This window comes from Theropithecus gelada, chromosome 6, assembly GCF_003255815.1.
Source record: "Theropithecus gelada isolate Dixy chromosome 6, Tgel_1.0, whole genome shotgun sequence".
NCBI lineage: Eukaryota > Metazoa > Chordata > Mammalia > Primates > Cercopithecidae > Theropithecus > Theropithecus gelada.
Genome location: NC_037673.1, coordinates 47,169,967 through 47,183,599, shown reverse-complemented (window position 1 = coordinate 47,183,599; position 13,633 = coordinate 47,169,967). Strand labels below are relative to the sequence as shown.

The following is a 13,633-nucleotide window of genomic DNA, read 5'->3' as shown; positions in this document are numbered from 1 at the left end:
TTAAGTCTCTAATCCATCTTGAATTAATTTTCGTATAAGGAGTAAGGAAAGGATCCAGTTTCAGCTTTCTACTTATGGCTAGTCAATTTTCCCAGCACCATTTATTAAATAGGGAATCCTTTCCCCATTTCTTGTTTTTGTCAGGTTTGTCAAAGATCAGATGGCTGTAAATGTGTGGTATTATTTCTGAGGGCTCTGTTCTGTTCCATTGGTCTATATCTCTGTTTTAGTACCAGTACCATGCTGTTTTGGTTACTGTAGCCTTGTAGTATAGTTTGAAGTTAGGTAGCGTGATGCCTCCAGCTTTGATCTTTTAGCTTAGGATTGTCTTGGCAATGCGGGCTCTTTTTTGGTCCCATATGAACTTGAAAGCATTTGTTTCCAATTCTGTGAAGAAAGTCATTGGTAGCTTGATGGGGATGGCATTGAATCTATAAATTATCTTGGGCAATATGGCCATTTTCACAATATTGATTCTTCCTATCCATGATCATGGTATGTTCTTGCATTTGTTCGTGTCCTCTTTTATTTCACTGAGCAGTGGTTTGTAGTTCTGCTTGAAGAGGTCCTTCACATCCCTTGTAAGTTGGATTCCTAGGTATTTTATTCTCTTTGAAGCAATTGTGAATGGAAGTTCATTCATGATTTGGCTCTCTGTTTGACTCTTATTGGTGTATAAGATGCTTGTGATTTTTGCACATTGATTTTGTGTCCTGAGACTTTGCTGAAGTTGCTTATCAGCTTCAGGAGATTTTGGGCTGAGATGATGGGGTTTTCTAAATATACAATCATGTCATCTGCAAACAGGGACAATTTGACTTATTCTTTTCTTAATTGAATACCCTTGATTTCTTTCTCTTACCTGATTGCCCTAGCCAGAACTTCCAACACTGTGTTGAATAGGAGTGGTGAGAGAGGGCATCCCTGTCTTGTGCCAGTTTTCAAAGGGAATACTTCCAGTTTTTGCCCATTCAATATGATATTGGCTGTGAATTTGTCATAAATAGCTCTTATTATTTTGAGATACGTTCCATCAATACCGAATTTATTGAGAGTTTTTAGCAAGAAGGGCTGTTGAGTTTTGTCAAAGGCCCTTTCTGCATCTATTGAGATAATCATGTGGTTTTTGTCTTTGGTTCTGTTTATATGCTGGATTACATTTATTTATTTGCGTATGTTGATCTGCCTTGCATCCCAGGGATGAAGCCCACTTGATCATGGTGGATAAGCTTTTTGATGTGCTGCTGGATTCGGTTTGCCAGTATTTTATTGAGGATTTTTGCATCGATGATCATCAGGGATATTGGTCTAAAATTCTCTTTTTTTGTTGTGTCTCTGCCAGGCTTTGGTATCGGGATGATGTTGGCCTCATAAAATGAGTTAGGAGGATTCCCACTTTTTCTATTGATTGCAATAGTTTCAGAAGGAATGGTACCAGCTCCTCATTGTACCTCTGGTAGAATTCAGCTGTGAATCCATCTGGTCCTATACTCTTTTTGGTTGGTAGGCTATTAATTATTGCCTCAATTTCAGAGCCTGCTATTGGTCTATTCAGGGATTCAACCTCTTCCTGGTTTAGTCTTGGGAGAGTGTAAGTGTCCAGGAATTTATCCATTTCTTCTAGATTTTCTAGTTTATTTGCCTAGAAGCGTTTATAGTATTCTTTGATGGTAGTTTGTATTTCTGTGGGGTCAGTGGTGATATCCCGTTTATCATTTTTTATTGCGTCTATTTGATTCTTCTCTCTTTTCTTCTTTATTAATCTTGCTAGCAGTCTATCAATTTTATTGATCTTTTCAAAAAACCAACTCCTGGATTCATTGATTTTTTGTGTCTCTATCTCATTCAGTTCTGCTCTGATCTTAGTTATTTCTTGCCTTCTGCTTGCTTTTGAATGTTTGCTCTTCCTTCTCTAGTTCTTTTAATTGTGCTGTTAGGGTGTCAATGATAGATCTTTCGTGCTTTCCCTTGTGGGCATTTAGTGCTATAAGTTTCCCTGTACACACTGCTTTAAATGTGTCCCAGAGATTCTGGTGTGGTGTATCTTTTTTCTCATTGGTTTCAAAGAACATCTTTATTTCTGCCTTCATTTCGTTATGTACCCAGTAGTCATTCAGGAGCAGGTTGTTCAGTTTCCATGTAATTGAGCAGTTTTGATTGAGTGTCTTAGTCCTGAGTTCTAGTTTGATTGCACTGTGGTCTGAGAGACAGTTTGTTGTAATTTCTGTTCTTTCACATTTGCTGAGGAGTGCTTTACTTCCAACTGTGTGGTCTGTTTTGGAATAAGTGCGATGTGGTGCTGAGTGGAATGTATATTTTGTTGGTTTTTGGTGGAGAGTGGGTAGATGTCTATTAGGTCTGCTTGGTGCAGGGTTGAGTTCAATTCCTGGATATCCCTGTTAACTTTCCGTCTCGTTGATCTGTCTAATGTTGACAGTGGGGTGTTGAAATCTCCCATTATTATTGTATGGGAGTCTAGGTCTCTTTGTAAGTCTCTAAGGACTTGCTATGAATCTGGGTGCTCCTGTATTGGGTGCATATATAGTTAGGATAGTTAGCTCTTCTTGTTGAATTGATCCCTTTACCATTATGTAATAGTCTTCTTTGTCTCTTTTGATCTTTGTTGGTTTAAAGCCTGTTTTATCAGAGAGTAGGATTGCAACCCCTACTTTTTTTGTTTTCCATGTGCTTGGAAGATCTTCCTCCATCCCTTTATTTTGAGCCTATATATGTCTCTGGATGTGAGATGGGTATCCTGAATATAGCAAACTGATGGATCTTGGCTCTTTATCCAATTTGCCAGTCTGTGTCTTTTAATTGGACCATTTAGTCCATTTACATTTGAGGCTAATATTGGTATGTGTGAACTTGATCCTGTCATTATGATATTAGCTGGTTATTTTGCTCGTTAGTTGATGAAGTTTCTTCGTAGCCTCGATGGTCTTTACATTTTGGCATGGTTTTTCCAATGGCTGGTACTGGTTGTTCCTTTCCATGTTTAGTGCTTCCTTCAGCATCTCTTTTAGAGCAGGCCTGGCGGTGACAAAATCTCTCAGTGACAAAATCTCTCAGCATTTGCTTGTCTATAAAGGATTTTATTTCTCCTTCACTTATGAAGCTTAGTGTGGCTGAATATGAAATTCTGGGTTGAAAATTCTTTTCTTTAAGAATGTTGAATATTGGCCCCCACTCTCTTCTAGCTTGGAGAATTTCTGCCGACAGATCTGCTGTTAGTCTGATGGGCTTTCCTTTGTGTGTAACCCGACTTTTCCCTCTGGCTGCCCTTAACATTTTTTCCCTCATTTCAACTTTGGTGAATCTGACAGTTATGTGTCTTGGAGTTGCTCTTCTCGAGGAGTATCTTTGTGGTGTTCTCTGTATTTCCTGAGTTTGAATGTTGGCCTGCCTTGCTAGGTTGGGGAAGTTCTCCTGGATGATATCCTGCAGAGTGTTTTCCAACTTGGTTCCATTCTCTCTGTCACTTTCAGGCACACGAATCAGATGTAGATTTGGTCTTTTCACATAATCCCATACTTCTTGGAGGCTTTGTTCATTTCTTTTTACTCTTTTTTCTCCAAACTTGTCTTCTCGCTTCATTTCATTCATTTGATCTTCAATCGCTGATACTGTTTCTTCCAGTTGATCGAGTCGGTTACTGAAGCTTGTGCATTTTTCACGTAGTTCTCATGTCATGGTTTTCATCTCTATCAGTTCGTTTATGTACTTCTCTGCATTGGTTATTCTAGTTATCCATTCTTCAATTCTTTTTTCAAGGTTTTTAGTTTCTTTGGCCTGGGTACATAGTTCCTCCTTTAACTCTGAGAAGTTTGATCGACTGAAGCCTTCTTCTCTCAACTCATCAAAGTCATTCTCCATCCAGCTTTGTTCCATCACTGGGGATGAGCTGCATTCCTTTGGAGGGGGAGATGCACTCTGAATTTTTAATTTCCAGCTTTTCTGCACTGTTTTTTCCCTATCTTTGTGGTTTTATCTGCCTTTGATCTCTGATGATGGTGTCATACTGATGGTTTTGGTGTGGGTGTCCTTTCTGTTTGTTAGTTTTTCTTCTAACAGTTAGGACCCTCAGCTGCAGATCTGTTGGAGTTTGCTTGAGGTCGACTCCAGACCCTGTTTGCCTGGGTATCAGCAGCAGAGCCTGCAGAAGATAGAATATTGCTGAACAGCAAGTGTTGCTATCTGATTCTTGCTCTGGAAACTTTGTCTCAGAGGTGTACTCAGCTGTGTGAAGTGTGAGATGTTGGTCTTCACCTAGTGAGGGATGTCTCCCAGTTACGCTGCTCAGGGGTCAGGGACCCACTTGAGCAGGCAGTCTGTCTGTTCTCAGATCTCAACCTCCGTGCTGGGAGAACCACTGCTCTCTTCAAAGTTGTCAGACAGGGACATTACATCTGCAGAGCTTTCTGCTGCTTTCTGTTTACCTATGCCCTCTCCCCAGAGTTGGAGTCTATAGAGGCAGGCAGGCCTCCTTGAGCTGTGGTGGGCTCCTCCCAGTTCATGCTTCCAGGCGGCTTTGTTTACCTGCTTAAGCCTCAGCAATGGCGGGCGCCCTTCCCCCAGCCTTACTGCCGCCTTGCAGTTAGATCTCAGACTGCTGTGCTAGCAATGAGGGATGCTACGTGGGCATGGGAACCCTCCGGGCCAGGTGTGGATTATAATTTCCTGGTGTGCCGTTTGCTAAGACCCCTGGTAAAGCGCAGTAGTAGGGTGGGAGTTACCCGATTTTCCAGGTGTTGTGTGTCTCAGTTTCCCTTGGCTAGGAAAAGGAATTTCCTTCCCCCTTGCACTTCCCAGGTGAGGCAATTCCTCGCCCTGCTTCAGCTCTTCCTGGTTGGGCTGCATCCACTAATCAGCACCGACTGTTGGACATGCCCCAGTGAGATGAACCCGGCACCTCAGTTGAAAATGCAGAAATCACCCATCTTCTGTGTTGCTCACAATGGGAGCTGGAGGCTGGAGCTGTTCCTATTTGGCCATCTTGGGTGCCCTTGACATGGGATTTTAGGATCCATAAAACTTGAAAAATAATATGGAGATGCATAAAGGGTTGCCTACTTTTTATCTCAGCAAGTAAGGATGTTTAAAGATATATACAAGCCCCAGAATATCATACACATTTCTCTTCCTTGGAAACAAACAAATTAAAATATTTTACTGTTACCATTATTAAACCAAAACTCAAGAAGGTCTCAATCTCATAATAAAGACTGATTGTTTGAGTTATATAATTATCATTATGAAAAAAACCCAGTATTTTGTGGTGATTAATGAACCATAGTATCGTGCTGGTATTTGGGAAATGCAATCTGTTGCCATATTAACTACCTTGGACTCTGCTTTGCACTAATTTCCCAGGAAACATGAAAATTGTTATAACTTTTCCTAAAACTCCTAAAGCCCGACTGTCTGCTGTGACAGAATGTGGATGCTATTCTGAAGGCTCCATCAATAGCAGAATAGCATGCTTCACCATTGTCGTGATCTAGTGGTTCATTCCTGTGTCCCTCACTGTGTCCCTTCTCCACTCACAGAGTCATTTTAATTTTATGGCTTTGTAATTGTTCCAATGTGGTGAATATAATAAATTATTGTATTTATATATCTTGATCTCTCCAAAAGCAGAAACTAGTATCATTCTTTGATTATTTTAGTCATGTATATTCTTTCTTAACTTTTTCCCCTCCATTTGCCTTTAACTTAGTGAAGGACTAGATAACACCATATACATTTCCTTTCAGTTTCCTTTTCCTTCTGTGTTTCATTTTTCCCTCCTCTGCCCCATCTTCCCTTCCCCTCCTCTTTCCTTATCTCTCTTTTCCTTTCCCTTTTTCTGTCCTTTCTTCCCTCCCACCTTTTAGGTTCATTTCCTTCCCTCCCTTCCTTCCTCCTTCCTTCCTTTTTTCCTCCCTTTCTCTTTCTTTTTGCTTTCTTTCTTTTTCTTCCCAATGAGCTAAAATAATGTTGAACACACAAAATTTCAGTGAACATGTTTTATTGAGTTTTTAATAAATATGTAAAGAAGGCTTACAAATTCTGAGGAAATGCTCACAGAATCTTGTGACTTAATGTGCTCCCAAGATACTCAACTTTAAACACTGTTTTCCTTTTTTTTTTTCTAAGACATTGTGCTCTGGAAATATATACTAGTCATACCTGCTTTCATTATTGAAGATAACACATTTTTCTCATTAGTTTTGATGGTTACTTAAATTATTATGTGGAATTGATCATTCTTTGTGTCTAATGTGAAGATTAACAAGCATTTTACTTTCCAACATACCAATACGTTGAATTGCAAGTATTCACACGGAAGGTCTCTTGATCCTCCAACTGTTTTGACATAACTAAGCTGATTTTGGCTGGTGTCAGCAGCGTTGACCCAAGGCCTAGGATTTAAATCAAGGCTTTAAGGAAAGCAAAGAATCACTGAATATTTACTTTTTTTCGTTTTCTAGTTGTCTTGAAGCAGTTTAGGTTAGCTAATTTATTTTAATGCCCATTTAACATTAATGTAACTTTTAAGTATGTATTATATCTTGAAGATATTTATAAAATTAATAAATTGGGTCCTTTCAAATCTTCCTTGGTAAAATAAAAATTCTCTATAATTCATCTAAATTGAATATTGCTTAGAGAAATAATTTTACTTGAGTAGTATTTAAAGACATCTGTACATTATTCATATTATAGTTATTTAATAGGTCTGAAAGGCTTATAAAATGGTATATATTTTTATAAATGTCCTATTATTTCTCCATATGGTTTACTTAATGTTTTTTCCTAAGAAGAATAATTATCTTTTCTCAGAAGCCTTACAACTGCATGTAGACGAAAAGCCTGTTTTATTCTCTATTTTAAATTGAGCCAAAGATAAATTTTTCTGCCATTGACTGCATGAGCCACCTATAGTGCATGAGCCTGAGTCTTCAGAACAATTCATCAGCAAAGACCCTGCTGCTCTCTTTATGGGTGCTGGTTGATTTACTACTACAAGGTTGTAAACATCCCTCAAGATTATGATTAGCTCAGTGCACAAAAACCTGCTGACTTTGTGTTTCACTGTTGATGCCAGGACAGAGGAGACAGCAAAAGTGTACACTGGGAGTTTGTGACTGCTAATATGTTGCTGATTACTTGCCACCCAAGAAAGAGAAAGATGAGTGATGGTCTATAGTGTTTCTCAGTAGTGGGTCAAATATTCTGAGTGGTTGTTGAAAGCTTCCATAATATTTATCAGTGTTACAGTCTCTTAGTAGAAAGTATGCAGAAATATAATTGGTAAAGAACAAGAACTTTTTGGAAGTCATGATGAGATTTTGATAGTACCAAATGCAGTGAAGCCTGTCATAGCTCAACTATATGTCTTTCCCTGGAAGTATCTAAACATTCAAAGTATGAAAAGGTAGCATAATAGAATCAGCTGGGACTTCAGCTCTGGATCCCAATGTTGAAGTATAGTTAGCATTTTTTTACTACATGAAGTAATCTTTTTTCCTAATTTGGTGATACCTAAAAGTCTTTGAACCAATATGACATTTAGGCCAGTTTGTTCTAGTTCATGAATATATGAATATAGTTTCCAATTTTACAACTCCAGAGAGCTGTTACTTTCACTGGGTATATCCAAACCCCGTCTTCCTAGACACTAGCCTGAATCAGCAATTTCACCACCTTCAAACCTGGTTTATTCCAACCCCAGCACTCTTATGCATCCTACTTTATGCAAACTCTTAAAAGGTCAACAGGGCACATTCGAATACTGTCTCACTGTCCTTATATTAATAAATATTTCCAAACATAAGCTATGGCCCCAAATCCCAGAATAGTCCAAACAAATGTCATGTTCCCTAAACATAGTGCATTTTGTAATTTAAATCCACACTGCTGTTATTAGCCATATATAGCAGAACAAAAGCATGGTTTATGGTATTTTAGTCATTAGTCTAGGGGTTAATCAAGAAAACTGAAGAGATGGCAAGAAAACAGAATTTTGGTTTCAGCTTTTCCATGTTGTCACTCAGTCATTGTCAGTTTCCTGCAATTTACAGCCTGATCTTAATATTTAGTTGGGATGGTTTAATAACATAATCATATGTTCCTTATCAAATCTCATAGAATACTCAACTTTCTTGAAAAGCCCCTTGCAGATTCCAGTATGCTTCCCAAGCAGGTGGCTCTTCGAGGAATACTGAAAAACAGTGTATATTCTGCCGATTTTTTCCCCAAGAATTACCTTTCTTCCACATTTTATTTTTAGCCTGTGGGTAAATTTTGGTATTTTGAACCTATTTCAACACATATTTTCCTGCTAAAGCATGACTCAATTGCCAGAAAGAAACGTGGAGATTGAGAAATAGGATATCTGGGAGATAAACAACCTGAGAAAGAGGAAACTGTGTCCTTAACTCTTTAGTGTCTAATACAAAGCCTGCACTCCAAAGCAGCATTTGTTTTAAGGTAAGCCTAACAGGGCCGTAGAGGTCGTTGCCCTTGTAATGCACTAATGCATCTTGTGCCTCTTCACGTGGAAGTCAAGAAGTGTGGCTGCTCTTCCTTTCAGGTTATAGGGAACCTTGTGACTTCAGCAAAGAATCCCTATTTTAGCAAAGCTCCAATCTCTGCTTATCTGCAGGTCTTTAGTTGACATGATTTCATCCATTCTTTCCCTACTGGCAAACTAAACATATAAATGAAAAAAGTAAACACACAGACACACGCATATGGCACACACACAGACATACAAAACCAAAAAAAGCAAAAACCTGCTAAAATTTGAAGAAGTAAAAGAAAAAAATTAAAATAATCTTAGTTGATGAGTCTATATCTTCAATGTAAGTATACCTTCTATAATGCATCCTTCTAGGTCAATCAGAAGGAACTGATTGCACCATGTAGGCTTTTCATTGTACTGTTTATGCTCTTACGTTTTACTATTCTTTACCAAGTTATTTATATCCTTAAAACTTATTTTTTTTCTAAATTCAGTGCTCATTTGTATTCTGTTTCTAATGGAATCTACTTCAAACTTCCTTGACTAGGAAATTTATCATAATGGATATTAGTGTATATATATTTTTTACAAAATCACATGAAATCATTTTTAAATCTTATTTTCTGTTTTACACTGTTCTCTTTTTGTCAATTTTCCTTTGTTCCTTGTTCCCACCTTCTCTAACTCTTTGCTGGCTTTTAATAAATTAGTATCAACTAAAGATTTCCTATCCTGGAAATTTTATCTTCTCACTCAAAGGCTACCTGAGGTTAAAACTTTGAAGAAAATAATTACTCTAAGGTAGCTTAGTAAGTGGGAAGAAAGAACAGGGGTTTGAAAACGTGAAGCCTCTTTTTTTATCCAAAACATGTAACTTATCCAAAAAGGAACAATACTTTTGTTGTTAGGCTCAGTAATAGAAGACCTTCCATTTCTATACATTGGAGACAATTATATTGAATCTGTCTACTATTATTATTACTGCTAACTACACCCTAACTAGTATAAATTAGTTTCATTTATATATAACTGAAAGTATGTAAAATAATGTAATGAAAAAATGAAAGGTGACAGTATCTGCACATTTAATGCATTTCCTTTACCTAAACTCTTTCAGTAACATACATTTCTCTATTTTATTCTCAGTCCCTGAACTTCATGGGAAAAACAAGCCATTGATCTCTTACGTAGGGGATTCTACTGTCTTGACATGTAAATGTCAAAATTGTTTTCCTTTAAATTGGACCTGGTACAGTACTAATGGGAGTATAAAGGTAAGATAGTTCCTTGATTTGAAGAAAACAACAAAAACAAAAAACATTTATTTAATAACAAGATTGTAACAGACTCAACATTCCTAAGATGATTTATACTTTTGTTATATTGTTCTTTAGCTTATGTTCATAAAGAAAGAGCAGTGACAAACGGAGTTTTCATTTGATGGTTTTTGGCATGTTTACATTATACATATGAAGATACTCTTAACATTTCATTAGCTGGTACTTTGTTTTTTAAGTTTAACAATTTAATTACATTCTTTGAAAAGAAATTACATTTTGTGTATAGTTGCCTAGTTTAGAAATAACTCCATTAGAAAAGATTCTTTTTAAAAATCATTCCGTGAAAGTAACTAGAAAAAACGCTAGCCACCTTTTTGGGATTCTGTCTCCTGAAACATCTGTGATAGAATGGAAAATAATGGCACTATTTGAGAAAATAATGAAAACTTTGTAACTTAATAGTACATCTTGAGTTCTATCAGTAATTGTCATTGGCCTTTTCAAGATACCTGAGAGAAGCCAAATACTTTTAATTCCCTTTTTACTAAGAGAAATCACTATTCAGAGAGCTGATATTAAGAAAAACATGAGTATTTTGTAAATAATTTCTGGTTTCCTTTCTTCTCCCCAAATAGCCTCTAATGGCAGGAAAATGTAGGACATTGTCCTTTAGGAGACACCCTTCCTTTGCCCTGGCACTAATAAACATTACAATTTGAAGTCCCGTTAAAGGCAAGCTATAATTGTAGAAGGAACATGTGAGACAGTGTAGATGTTACAATGAAATATTAAATTCTTTCTTAGACAAAATTGGTGTTATTATAGACTATTGAAGGATGACAGATAAATGACTCAGAAGGGAGTGTGACTTATTCTGTGCTAACAGGTTCAGTTTTTCAATGAAATAGCTCCAACAAAATCCCGTAGATGCAGACTAAAGCCATTCCTACTGCTGCTTGTCTTCTGATGGATGATGAGGAAAGGCAATCATTGTGTATATGTAATTTTTTTTAAAAAGTGTAATTTTGTAAAAACAAATGTCAACTGTGGTATTTGAAATACACAGCTTTATTTATTGATCTGTACGTGGTACGACAATACGTGAAAAACATTACCCTTCATCTAATTATATCCGATGTTGAAAATGTCATTTTAGACGTACTGGTGCTTCCGTCCATTGCTATACTAGTCATTATCCTCTTAATTTGACTCTAAGCATGAGTCATATTAGGGTGTGAGAAAAGTGTGGGGAACAGGGGGCAGGTCAAAACTTGAGCACAAATGCCTTTTCAAAATGTAGACCAACCATGTGCGTCAGAATCAGCTGGGTACTTATTAAAAATATGGTATTTTGATTGATTAGCTCTGACCAATCTGTACCAAACATCCCAGGCAGTGCTGTGCACATGGTGCCAGGTTGCTGTAATTTTTTTTGCACAAATAATATATTCATAGATAGTTCTTCCTTTGATAAGCTCTGAGAATATTTGTATGCAGATTACCACTTATTGAACAGTGCGGTTGAGTGATGAGCAGGGAAAGCATCAAATGGCTTGGGAATAAAATTTAATTTAAATAGATTAAATAAAACAGCCCGAAATAGCTTAGTATGTCACCTTGTGAGGCTGTGGAAAACCCAGCAACTCTTAGAAGTCAGCTTACCTGAGAGAGAAAGAAATTCGGATATGAAAAGGCAGAAGGTGTGCAGTTCACTTTGGATCCCAGGCTCACAGGGGGTCCCCTCCATTCTATCTACATTACCTCCAAAGGCCTGAAAGTTTCATCTTCATTTCTAGCCTGGGGAAATCACATTGTCGGAGTGAGCAATTTTCCTTTATAGGAATTATCAGAAATAGTAGCTTTCAGGGTGGTAGTTGTTTAAATATGTGCCTGTACTTGTGAAGGAAAAAGTACTTTGACTAAAGCACTAGGCAAGGATAGGAATGTGAGACTCAGATGTTTGGGATTTTTCTGTTTTTAGTTCTTCTATAATATTTAGCCATGATGACCTACTTGCTTCTTTGTAGTTTTAAACATTCACTGCTAAATCCTTATAGCAATGTATACATGTTTTCTTTGTTTGTTCCCTGGGAGATCAAACTCTGATAAGACTTAAGTCTGTTACAGATAACCTCTCATACATTTTAATATGCTTTTCTCTAGTAAGCAATATTGTTGGCATTATCTTATAGCTTTCACTCAGAAACTACATCATGTATCTTTTATGTACTATGATAGGAATGGATTTTAATGTCTCCTTATATTAGGTTCCTGTTGGTGTTCAAATGAATAAATATGTGATCAATGGAACATATGCTAATGAAACAAAGCTGAAGATAACACAACTTTTGGAGGAAGATGGGGGATCTTACTGGTGCCATGCACTATTCCAAGTAGGCGAGAGTGAAGAACACATTGAGCTTGTGGTGCTGAGCTATTTGGTGCCCCTCAAACCATTTCTTGCAATAGTAGCTGAAGTGGTTGTTTTAGTGGCCGCCATTCTGCTTTGTGAAAAGTACACACAAAAGAAAAAGAAGCACTCAGGTGGGATTACTTTTTGTTTTTTGTTTTTTTAAGAAAGTATTATCAGTTAATTATAAGTATCATTTACTTATATGGATTATGATTTGATACATTGCAATGACTTTAGGATTTTTGGGGAAAATCTTCATTTTCTTATTTGGAGCAGTATTTAGGTTTACAACAATGGTGACAGTGAGGTAGAAACATGTATCAATGGTCTTCCTGTTTCAATTCCTGAAAATAAAAGTGCCTTTTTTCTTTCTCTTCCCCACCTCACCCCTAACCCCCCCGCCTTTTTTTGGTGCTACTGGTACCTAAGTACCAGTTAGGTGATATGTATTCTGGCCCTGGATTATTAGAAAAATCTATGATTTTAATATAAAAAGTCTCAAAGAAACAGTTTTTCTTTCACTTAGATTATCATTTTAAAAAAATATTTTATTAACCATTCCAGAGTTCTCATTGAAGAGAGACTGTCCTGTCATATCCTATTTTTGCAGCCTGTGCCTGATGGGTTACAGGTTGATAAAGCAATAATCCTCGAGAAAATTGACCTTACATCCTGTTTTCTTTCCTGATTTTGTACTAAATTTTAATGATTTAAGTAATGACAAACTAAGCAGTCATGTTTTTGAAAATACCAAGCCACTAAACTATGTTTGATCAGAAATGCAGATAAGGTCTGTAGTGCAGATGAAGGAGGTGTAGATGTCTAAGGTAGCATGTCTCTCCTTCATTCCAAACAGGAGAAACAGCATAGTACTTTCTTACATAGGAAGGAGGTTTAATTGAGCATATATGTTCCATAAAAATGACAAACCAACTTCATAGTCAAATTCTTCTTTTGTTACACAGATGAGGGGAAAGAATTTGAGCAGACTGAACAGCTGTAAGTATTATTTTTTACAGATTAATTTTCACTTGAGTAAAATATAGGGAAATATACAATTGAATGAAATGTTTGCAGTTGGGGGAAAAAAAGCAGAGGAGTATTTTCTGTATATGTCCATGTGGTGGTGAAAAGTGGCATTCCAAGTCTGCCTGCCTCCGTGAGAATTCTTCTTCATCACTTACTACCTGCACTTCTCTGTACTTCAGCTTTCTTCTCTACAAAATGGATTTAATAATAGTACTCACCATATGAGCTTGTTGGATGGAATGAATATATATGTGTAAATGCGTAGCATAGGTTTTGGTGCACAGAAGGTGTACAGTAACCATCAGAAGTATTTAATATTATTTTTTTAAAGCAATGGTTCTCAAGCCTGGCTATTTTTGATCACTTAAGAGTCTCTTTAAAGATACAGTTGCTCAGACCTTG

General features: G+C 37.0%; 1 protein-coding gene across 3 annotated transcripts in view; it reads left to right on the top strand.

Annotated features, from left to right (window-relative positions):
- The window catches only part of EMB (embigin), a 52,755-nt gene that overhangs the window by 33,414 nt on the left and 5,708 nt on the right, over positions 1–13,633 (top strand). For all 3 annotated transcript variants that reach the window (XM_025389194.1, XM_025389195.1, XM_025389196.1), the window contains 3 exons: positions 9,656–9,783; positions 12,057–12,333; positions 13,168–13,201. In XM_025389194.1, the coding sequence (XP_025244979.1) occupies positions 9,656–9,783; positions 12,057–12,333; positions 13,168–13,201 (439 nt within the window). The remainder of the gene's footprint in view (positions 1–9,655; positions 9,784–12,056; positions 12,334–13,167; positions 13,202–13,633) is intronic.